Source organism: Camellia sinensis, chromosome 5 (assembly GCF_055761805.1).
Source record: "Camellia sinensis isolate YWXY chromosome 5, ASM5576180v1, whole genome shotgun sequence".
In the NCBI taxonomy this organism is placed as follows: Eukaryota; Viridiplantae; Streptophyta; class Magnoliopsida; order Ericales; family Theaceae; genus Camellia; species Camellia sinensis.
The window spans coordinates 28,036,186-28,048,054 of NC_138965.1; the positions used below are offsets into that span (position 1 = coordinate 28,036,186).

Below are 11,869 nucleotides of genomic sequence, written 5' to 3' on the forward strand. Positions count from 1 at the left end.
TATGTTACAAATACATTGTCATGCCCCTTTTTGTCCTCTGTTGCAGCAAATTGGAGTCTGGTAGCAAAAACTGGTCAGCAAACTAGTAAAAGTAGCTGGCCGACCACTTTATGTGGTCTGCAGCAATGGTAAGTGGTTGGCTGGTGGTCTACAACATCAACAACTGGTCGGCCATGCTCCTGAGGATCCCCAAGGTGAGTTAGAAACTGTCTGGAGCTTTGTGCAAGGTTCTGAGAACAATTGAAAACAGAGGCAAGTTGGGGCATCGTGACAGATTTCCGAGTGAGGCGACCGAACATGCATGCACTCTTCTCCCTCTAAGGGCATCTCTTTACTGCTTTACTAGGCTGATTTGATTAGCTAGTTATGCTTTGGTTTTGTACTTACTTAGTTAATGCGTTTAGCTATTTAATTTGTGTTGTAATAACTAGTTAGTTAACTTGTTAGTTAGTTAGCTTTATTTTGTAATAATTAGTTAACTAGGATTAGTTAATTAGTTTTGTTTGTAATAATTAGTTTAATTAGCTTAGATTAGCTAGTTAGCTCATTATTCAGACCCTCCGTAGAGAGGGCCAACTATTGTAATAAGTGTGCGTGTGTGTGATGCATGTCTTCCAACCCCCATCTCTTTCTCCCTTTTCCTTATCTGCTTTCAGTGGTTAGTTTTAGGGCATGTTTCAATTAGCATCCTTATGCTTCGCATGCGTGCACCCATTCATCTGTATTGCATGCACTAGGCTCAGCGCATCATACTAACTACATTGTATTTACTTGAATACGTGTTCAACAGCATGTTATCAAGTTGCATTCACATGACATCTTAGATTAGCTAAGCCTATCTTAGTCGCATTTTTGTATGTGTTGCATTAGCCATCTTAACATGAACTAGGATCATGCGTGATTTCTAACTAGTTCTCTATTTTGGCTCGGAGTACACTGTAAGTGTTTACACTTTAGCATACTGCATGAGATGTGTATGTTGCCATGCTAGCATGCTTGCCATGAGGCTAACTGCTTAAGTGATTAACTGCTTGAATGCCTGTGGGTGAAGGTTGGATTGCTTGAATTGGAACAATTCATTAAAACTGTGAGTTTTAAGCCCACTTGAGAGTGGCAAAATCATGTTTTCTAAGCCCACTTGAGGGTGGCAAAACCCCCGACTTAGCCTACTTGCGAGTAACACCTCTAAACAGTTTTCAAACAAACGAACATGAAGGGTTCGTTTGGTTTGTATTTGTGAAAAATTTTTGGGAAATTTTCTCTACAAATAAGTTTTTAAAAGTAATCAAACCAAACAAATTTTTCCAAAAAAATCTCTCAAAACTTGTAAACCAAACAAGTTTTCCAAACGAATCTCTCTCTCACACACATCAAATCAATCACTTTTTCCAAAACTCTCTCTCAAAATAATTTTTCAAAACATCTTTTGAAAAAAACCAAACCAAACAACTTTTCGTATTTTTTTTCTCTAAAACACATCTCTCAAACACAAACCAAACATACCCGAAATGTTTTGTTCTAACTTAGGCGATCTAGTCTATACTTGTATGTTGTGCGCATCACATTATAATTCTAGGTTAATAACCGGAATAAGAACACATGTGTTTTCAAAAACAAAATATCATGTTAGTAAAGGCCGATCATTGATCGGGCGAGTGAGGGTGCTCATTGTATGACCTTCCCCTCTCGTACCCAAGTTCCCAAGCCGAGGCAACTTTGGTAATGACGGACACGTGGCCTTAGGCACGAGTCAGGGTTTCCTAAATTTCCCAAAAATAAAACATTTAGGTGGTGACTCTATATCTGGCAAAGCAGTCCATGTTTGGCATTTCTTTATTAAAATTGATTTTCCAAAATGATTTGCCGGATTTGGACTCTTTGGTGATTTATCAGTCTTGCATTGCACTTTGCGAGATTAGATTCAGAACCGTGACATGAGTCCAAACTGTAGTAGCTAAGAACAAGCGATTCGCACCCTCGCGCGCGGAGCGGGAGTTCCGGGGCGGTCTACAACATCATATTAACAGTAATTTTTTACTGTGTCTTATTCTTGTATTTAATCGTGATCAAACAATTATGCAATGATGTTAGATAACATATGTGGAGAACAAGTTGGCCAACAAAACGAAGAGAGGTAGAAAAAGTTTGCAAACTTGGTTTCGGTAAATGATAGTCAACAACAACGCCCAACATCGTAAGTATTTCACGCCACTACTACATGCTTGAATTGGTAGTTTTCAAATTTGACTAAATCTAACAAGATCTTGATTTTATCAACAGTGTTGATTGCGGAATTATTGTATGTTATATCATGCGCCAAATCATAAGAGATGAGCCTATTGCAAATTCTATGGAAGATGATGAAATTAACAATTTTCGAGCGTCAATAGTGCATCAATTTTTGAATGATTATCCAAAAACATGGACTGAGGAAGAATTCAACCTCAAAAAAAAAAAAAAAAAAAAATGGGCTAGAGCCAAGACCTCAAGGATGACAATGTGGACAACTTTTTGGGGAACTACTGTGAATGATGTATGTAATTTTGGATTTTGTAAATGAAAGAATGGTGAAAAAGTAATTGTAAGTGAAATAATACTAAAAGAGTATTAGATAGTACATGCTATGTCTATTGTTCTAGTAAATTTTACTGTGATTTGGTGATTAATACAGTATTATAGCAAGATATTGTTTTGACTGGGAATGAACATTGTTATGGATAGAATACAATGATACAGGTTATACTTGTGTATCTTTGATGATATATGTAGTTGTGTTGTTAGATTATTGTTGCACAAAGATTGCATGATGATCATCAGGGGAGTTTGTATATTGTGGTAAATTTTGGTGCAGGTTGGAAATGTTTTTCTATGTGGCTAACATATTGTCTGCATAAAAGTAAAATTTTACTCTGCATAAAAGTAAAATTTTACTTTACTCTGAAATATGAAATATGAGTAAATTGTTACACTCTGTATCAAAAAGTAAAATTTTACTCTGAGATAAGAATAAAATGTTACTCTAAATCTAAAAGTAAAATTTTACTCTGTATAAAAGTAAAATTTTACTCTGAAAAAGAGAAAAATGTTACACTATGAATCTAAAAGTATAATTTTACTCTATATAAAAGTAAAATTTTACATTGAAAAATGAGAAAAATGACTCTAAATCTAAAAGTAAAATGTTACTCTGCATAAAAGTAAAATTTGACCTTCTATATAAAAAATTTTACTCTGAAATAAGGTAAAACTTTAATCTAAAGTAACATTTTACTCTAAAATAAAGTAAAATTTTACTGTGAAACCACAAGCTCATCACACCCACAGAGAACCATTCAACAACATAGTAAATTTTTACTTTGAAAGGCAGTAAAGTTTTACTTTCATGTGAATGAAGGCAATGTTTTACTCTCGAAAAAGTAAAATTTTACTCTGCAATAAAGTAAAAGTTTACTCTGAAATACCAAAAAAATTTACTTTGAAAGCACAGGCTAAGCACAACCATTTCAAACATTCACACCTACTGAACAAACTCCATTATAAGTTTATTTACATGAAACTTATTCAACCACATTAAAAAAATATATTACAATGTCAAACTCAATCACAAAGAAAATCAGAAACTTGAACAGACAATCATTCAAGAACATAGTAAAAATGTCTTTTATTGCAATGTCTCCTTACAAATATTATTGCTATGGACTATTTATTGTAGAAGAACTGCATTATTTTCATACTTCTATTACAAAATCAATAATGTCTTTCATGGCAATGTCTCCTTGCAAGTCTTCCTATTATGACCGTACTTCTCGCATCTACCACATTGTACTCGTCTTATCTTCTCACCCCTAGATGTAATCCAATTCTTCCTTGGCCTACCAGGTGGCTTCTTACAAATTGGAGGAAGGACAACAAGATCATCCATAGCTGCAAGAGGTTTCTCAACAGTGGGTATTGGATAAACGGACTCAGCATCGCAAGCTTTGAACTTAGTAGTGTAATAAAATAGTTCCACATGCGCATACAAATCACCTCCGCTCTTTTGGATAGCGGTCGCCGCGTGAGCACAAAGAAATCCATTTAATTGCCATTGGTAACATGAGCAAGTTCTATTCAAGAGGTCAACGCTAACCGATGGCCGGGATTGAACCTCAAAAACATGATCACTTGAACGACTAACCAACCAAGTTCTTCCACTTTTAAGAGCATGTACTAATGTTGAATCCATCTCCGGACAAAGAAAAGTATTCCATTTCTTAGCTTGTTCTCTCCTTCTCAACATCAAATCCGTGATCTTCAACCTAATTGAATCAATCATCTTCGTAGTGGGCAAATGACGAGCTTGACGGATCCATGAATTGAAAGACTCTGCCACATTCGAGTACATTTCATCGTATTTTTGTCCTTTAAAATATGCATTAGTCCACTTGTCATAAGGCAAATTGGATAGAAACCCACAAACGATCCCTTTTCCCTCATCTTGTAATTCTTTCAAGCACTGATTAAAACATCCCACTGTCGGAGCATAAGCACATGAAGAAAACAAAAAAACTATTCTACTCCTGAAAGTATTGCTGAAACTTGGACCAGAGAACCTATCCCTCAAATTGGCCTTCAAGTGTTGGAGACAAAAATAGTGGTAAGCAGTAGGTAAAACCTTGGGTATAGCCTCCAAAAGTCTAGCGTTCCGATCGGATATGAAGGTAATTGGTCTTTCATCCAACAATATATTCGACAAATGCATAAAAAACCATTCCCAACTGTCTGTAGTCCCCGTATCGACAATTGCCATTGCAAGAGGGAAAAAACCTGAAAAATAACATTTTACAATTAATAAGTATATTAAACGAAATGGACAAATATAGTAGATTTTTACTCTGAATAATAGTAACATGTTACTCTGAGAATAAGTAACTTGTTATTTTTGAATAAATTATAGTAATATCTACCTTGATCCCCATCTTTCACTGTAGCTGTTAACAAGGTGCCCTTATATTCCCCTTCAGAAAAGTTCCATCGATAAACAATAGAGGACGATAATGTCTAAACCCTTGAATGGAAGCATTAAATGCAACAAAAAACCTCTTGAACTGTCCAGTTTGATGGTTATAATCAAGATGCAAATAGCTACCAGGATTTGTGCTCATCACAATATCCATATACCATCGAATCTCATCATAAGACATAGAGAAATCTCCAAAAGTAGTAGTCCTAGCTTTCTCAACTCCCAACGAAGCATGATTGTACGTAATGGTGAGCCCGTATTGATCTGTAAATTGACGCACAACATCAATTCGACGAGTTTGGGGATTCCCACGAACTTCATTAACAATCAAACTTGCAACCAAATTTGAACTCATCCTTGAGTTTTTAGAAGTACGAACTGCAGCTCCACAAGTATGCTCATCATGTAGAGTCCTAATGTAGAAAAAATTATTAGCACTTTCTAGAGATGCATGTACTCGCCATAAACAAGCTTTGGACTCCCACATTGAACACATGGCAGTGACCCGACACTTCTCATTCGTCACATACACAAAATCAAATCCTATCTCAATGGCATATTTACATAATGCAGTTCGGAAATCCTTTGCACCTCCAATAAATCTTTGATCTACATGAGTAATTCCATTCACCCATCCACAAGACAACAAAGTACTTTCTTCGTGTTGACAAAACATAGGGAGTAAATCCATTTCATCATTAGTAATGTTGGATCCACTAGCGTCCCCTGATTCTCTAACTCCATGTTTTTCATTTGAAATGCCCATTTCAGCAATAGTCAGATCAACCCGGTCAACACCAAGGGGATAAACAAGCGACAACATATTCTGAAAATCAGAATCATCATCAATCATGCATTGCGAATGTCCAGGTAAACATTACGATAACAGTATGCAACCACTACTATCAAACTTCTTCAATTTACAACTTAAGAAATCAGGTAAATCCTTCAACGTGCAGTTTGACACAACCTTGAACACAATGGTACGATCACCATACTTGCATAACAACATAAGAGCTGGAACCATTTTACAAATCTGCAATCAATTAACAATAAAAATTTACTGTCAATCAATGTAAAATTTTACTGTCACTATCAAAGAAAATTTTACTGTCACTACAAGCCCAAAAGTCAATTTGTGTTTAGCTTGAATTGATAAATTTTTACTGTGGTTTAGTGTAACATTGTACTATATTTTAGAGTTAATTTTTACTATTTAGTTTGCCAAAGATTGACAACTCATATAGTGTGTCACCAACACAACTTGAAACATGAATCTAAAAGTAAAATTTTACTCTGCATAAAAGTAAAATTTTACTTTGACATAAGAGTAAAATGTTACAAAAATAATCTAAAAGTAAAATTTTACTCTGCATAAGAGTAAAATTTTACTCTGAAATAAGAATAAAATTGTACATTCTGAATCTAAGATTAAAATGTTACACCTTGAATTTAAAAGTAAAATTTTACTCTGTATAAAAGTAAAATTTTACTCTGAAAAACAAGTAAAAAGTTACACTCTTAATTTAAAAGTAAAATTTCACTCTGTATAAAAGTAAAATTTTACTCTGAAAAACAAGTAAAATGTTAGACTCTGAATATAAAAGTAAAATGTTACTCTGCACAAAAGTAAAATTTTTGAAGACAATGAACTTGTTTGGTGTAATTTTTTGCTAGTTAAAAATTGATAACTAAAACGCATAAGCTAAAAGAACATATCTCTCATATCTTCTTAATAATCAAAATTTATGCTGTCATTCTAACACCAGAGTAAAATTTTACTATCATTCTAAACAGAGCACGTACCAGAGTAAAATTTTACTCTAATTCTCTCAAACCAAAAACAGAGCAATAGAACCAGAGTAAAATTTTACTCTGATTCTGTCAAACGAAATCAGATCAAACACAACAAAAATAAATAAAATAAAAAAAACAAACAAAAATTAAAAAAAAAATTAATCAACAAATCAACATACCTAATTGAGAAGAAAAACCTTTACAGCTCGATCAACAGTCACAAATCTCAATGAAACTCTCGTTTAATTGAGAGTATTGATCATCGGCGGTGAGATCGTCTATTGTTGACCAAGTGAGAGATGTTCGGCTGTGAGATCTTTAGATTTGGAGATCGTCTATCATCTTCGTCTTCATCGACTTCGTTCATGCAAGATCTTCAGCTCAGATTTCAAATATTTCAAATGTATGATACATATATATAGAAGGGCAATATTGTGACAAAAAAAAATAGAAATTATAAAATGTCCTTATTAAGGTAGGCTTTTCCTGCTCAGGGGCTTTTTGAAAGAAAATTGATTGGGCTATCATTTACCCTAATAAAAAGGCCCAAAAGGGGAGTTTCACCAAAAATCCCACTAAAATATTAGTTGCCAATTGTCTGTTTTTTGGTCGCCAATGACATTCTGTGACTAAAAATTTTGGTTGCTACATTTGTTGCCAAAACCCTGTCGGGAAAGGTCTTGGAGGGTTTTGCCGACCAAAAAACCTTTGGTCGCCAAAAAGCAAGTCTTTAGCGACAAAATTTTGGTCGCCAATAGTCAATTATATTTCTTTAAAATTATACATTTACCGACCAATGTTTTAGTCGCCAACAGTCAAGGAATCGCCGACCAATACCTTTAGTCGCCAAAAGCTTCAAACGTGAAAAAAAAAAAAAAAAAAAAATTCGTTGTTGAACAATTTGATCCGCTCTTGCTGAGACTCGAACCGCCAACCTCCCGCACCATAAACCTTATGCCCCACTTTTTCCACTACGCCTCTATAACACCACATGACTATACATGTGACATATATTATTTATATAGTACATACACTCATATTTATATAAAAGTATATGTCTAAACATAATTATTTTATTACACAATTTATGTAAAATAAACTATTTAGTAGCAAAATAAAAATAAAAAATTAACTTTTAGCGACCAAGATAATTTTAGTCGCTAAAAATGACCACTTTTGGCTACTAAACTTATTTTTTTGTCGCCAATTGTAGACTTTTGGCTACTAAAATTTTTTTAGTCAATAAAACCCATATAATCAGCGACCAAACTTATTTTTAGTCGCCAATTGTAGACTTTTGGCTACCAAATTTTTTTGGTCGCCAAAAAGCTTTACTTTGGGCTACTAAAAATTTGTCACTAAAACCCATATAATCAGCGACCAAACTTATTTTTAGTTGCCATCTGTAGACTTTTGGCTACTGAAATTGTTTAGTCACCAAAAAGACTTACTTTTGGCTATACTAATGTTGTTTTGGTCGTTGAAAGCTATACTTTCAACGACCAATTTTTTTTTAGTCGGGAAATTTGGTCGTCGAATGTGCTTTTTCTTGTAATGTGTTTAGTCGCCAAAAAAATCATTTTGTATATTTTTTTTGTTTTAATTAATTTGTCCACAACCTGTATGTATCTCACGCAACCAATAAAGGTATACAAACAAAACAATACATACATATTATCACCCATTCCACAACATGTATTTCACTTACAACCATCCAAAAAAGAGAATAACTTTTAATGTCAAATTTTATACAAACTAAGTATATTCCAACTGAAAATAATAATTTCATACAGAATAAAAAGTACTACAAAAACCACGTCCTCCTTAGATAAAAAAGAAATATCTACAATTCCATGCCAAAATTCATCTGTAAAAAAAAAAATTAATCATTAGTATTGACCGAATAGCATTGGCATATTTGAAATTATAAAAGAAAATTATATAATGCAAAATCTTTGCATTACCCTTATGGGTCTTCACAAGCAAATAGCACCCAAAAGATAGAGATAATTCTATAATGCAAAAAACCCAACACATAATGGGCGAGATATCTGAATGGTTGAATGGCGGTAATATCGGCAACAATTATTCTCCAAATAGCACCTAGTTGAGCAATCCTTTCCCAACAACACCTCAATAGCAGCCATTGACGGTAGTAAGCATAAACACCACAGGCCTCGTCAAGAGTTGGCCCACCCCTGGTTATGAGGACATGTCTGTAATGTGAATAACATGCAATAGATATATTCGCTAAACGCACTTGAGAGGAAAAAATCCCAGAAGCAACAGGGCATGGTTAATGTCTCATCATATTTGCCCTACAATAAGTAAAAGTGGTTTGTCTATATGTTAATCACATATCAAGTTTATGAAATACATATCAGTTTGCCTATAAAATGTTAAAATTACTTTCGAAATAATGAGAGAAACATGAGGAACTTATGCACAAGCATAGATTTTTATTTTATTTATTTATTTATTGTTTTGAAAAATAACGAGGTAAAAGAAAGACCATATAAACTTTACAAATATTGAGGTCTAAAAAGAAAAAAGAGAACATTGATGTTGCATAAGCAATTGTTATTATCCTCATTAAGTATATGCCTTTTTCTATCAAGATTACTTTCATCTACTTGAAGCCAAAATACATAAGAAATAGTTCAAAGGGTGAGGGGGGGTTGGGGTGATTCATCCAGAAAATTCTGCATCTGGAGAAGGATCCAGTTGATAAAGGCTCACACAACCAACCTACTCACCTCCAATCATCGAAAGGCATAAACCAGGTAACAAGACTGTTACTTATATCAAGCACTCCTCTTCCATGCCAAAAGGACTAATATAGCATCTGAATTTATGCAATCAGGAGGTTCCCTCAAATATGGGATTTCAATTGAATAGAAAACAACTTATAAGTGAAATGACATGGATTCACAAACCACATTTAAAACATGCTTGGAAAAAACAACGTGACAGTGACGGCCAATTCCTAAGCAACAAAAATTGAGTTCCTTTGGCAAGCTAGTGTCCTTTTTAGCACAAAACTAAGCAGTCACCTTCTGCAAAACAGAGAATTAATAATAATTTGTTGTTTAGAAGCGAAGGACTTCCCATTGGGACAAGCAGCACAAATATCACAACCCATAACTCATTCTATCTCCTCAATTCCAGCCAAACATTAAACAAACCCACCAGAAATGCTTTCATTTTTCTTTTTCTAGGAAAAATTCAACAATAATATTAATTAAGTGCAAAGACAATATATTCAATTCAACCCCCAAATTTCTCCTCTAAGAGAAAGTTAAAGCAGAGTGTTGATCTAGACAAACTATTAAGTGGATACATATAAATTATAAAGACGTAAAAATCTGAAGTTCTAAAAACATAGCAACAAGAAGCAGTTATATTGTCAAAGATATATGATAAAATAGGTGCAGAAATCATAAAACCAGAATTAAAGAAAAATAATAGCTAGTGTCTTATTTTTATTTGTAAGTCAATCTTCCAATGGAAAATGCTACCTATAGGACATTTATAATTAGAAAGGATCTCTGGTTAACGAAAAAGTAAACCAAATACCCCTAGGATTTCTTCCCAAATTTCATTAAAAGAAATCATTATAATATTTATCTTGGTCCGCAATCTTAATTGTTCTCAAACAAATAAATCAATCAAAACACCCAAGGGGCCTCCTAAAGTGGCCTAGCTCTCTCTCCCACTCCCACTCCCACTCCCACTCCAGCCCCCGCTTCCAACTTTAAACTTTTCTATAAGGCCTTTGCTCCTCCGTTCTCGCTACATGCAGCTATGATTGGATCTTTAACCTTAAATCTGTAATATAATTTAAGGCCATAAACAATTCATCTTAAACTCAACAAGTTTACTGCACGTTATCACTTTATTAATTATATCATGCATAAGGTTGTAATATAAGCATACATCTTGATGAGAATATTATGAGCATCAGTGACCTTTCACAGCAGTAAAATTGAGACAACCCATTTTGCCACAAACTAAAGCAAACAAATGTTACAAATAATTAAATATAAATTACACTAATTTTCTGAATCAGACTTAAATTTCCTTTTCCTTGAATTGTAATCCCAAAGTAAAACTTTCTAGTTCCCTAAGCTTACAAGTCAAAGATTTACCGTATCTTCTGAACTAAATAATGGGACCATGCTCTGGAATACAAATTCAGAAAACATCAACAGCCCAAAACATCAAACCATATTGAAGAATATATTGTACATGTGAATTCAGAAGATGCAGTTTATACATGATATGTTGCTATTGATCCAACATACTGATCATGTTTCCAGCACACATTTGTTCATGTTTACACATAGCAGTCCCTCTATTGTAATGTTTCATTATTCCATACCAGCAAGTGTTAACACAACGGAGAAGAATAAATTAATCTTTTCAGTAAGTAAATGTAAAAATAAATTGATAAAATGTACAAACGATCTTGACTCCTAGCAGATCATCGAGTGATCAACTTGTATACCCACAGATTAAAGCATAAACCCTTGGGCCCAATCTATGTTCTAGGGCTGCCTAAAATAGGAGGGCCAAAACAACTTAGGCAAATGTCTAAAAAATAGTTAATACAAACGAAGTAAATAAAATGTTGTTGACCATTAATAATTAAACCCACCTTTGCAGCAGCTTTTGAAACTGTAGGATGTGAACTCAAGCCCAAGTAATCATTTCCAGAAAATAAAAGTAGCTTTCTAAACTTTTGAGGGCAGGCCCCTATTTCAGCTTCTTGGTTGCCACAGTCAGCATCATCTCCTACAGCCATACAAAATATCAAAGGGTCATACTAATATAATAGCTCATTGGGCTATCAATAAGAGTGGAAAATGCTCCAAAAAAAAAAGAGAGTTAAAATCACCATAAAGTCTCACAACCAAGTTCACCACAAATTCTCATAACAAAGCACCACATGATCCATAATTCAGACCATAATTCAGACCATAATTCATACATCACCATATAATTTTCCCACAAATAACATTGAATGAAAACGATGTTAATGTGCTGAATTCAAAAACTCAGTACTCATTC

General features: G+C 33.9%; 1 protein-coding gene and 1 long non-coding RNA gene across 2 annotated transcripts; both read right to left on the bottom strand.

Annotated features, from left to right (window-relative positions):
* Positions 1-3,760: 3,760 nt before the first annotated feature.
* Positions 3,761-5,855, bottom strand: LOC114321433 (uncharacterized). The gene is made up of 2 exons (XM_082871634.1): positions 4,979-5,855; positions 3,761-4,806 (listed from the first exon to the last, which is right to left on the bottom strand). Exons 1-2 carry the CDS (start codon positions 5,853-5,855, stop codon positions 3,761-3,763), a joined length of 1,923 nt encoding a protein of 640 aa, XP_082727760.1.
* Positions 5,856-8,448: 2,593 nt separating this feature from the next.
* On the bottom strand, positions 8,449-11,589 carry LOC114321522 (uncharacterized). Its single transcript, XR_014328699.1, has 2 exons — positions 11,457-11,589; positions 8,449-9,117 (listed from the first exon to the last, which is right to left on the bottom strand). It is a non-coding gene; the product is annotated as an uncharacterized LOC114321522 (long non-coding RNA).
* Between the last annotated feature and the right edge of the window lie 280 nt (positions 11,590-11,869).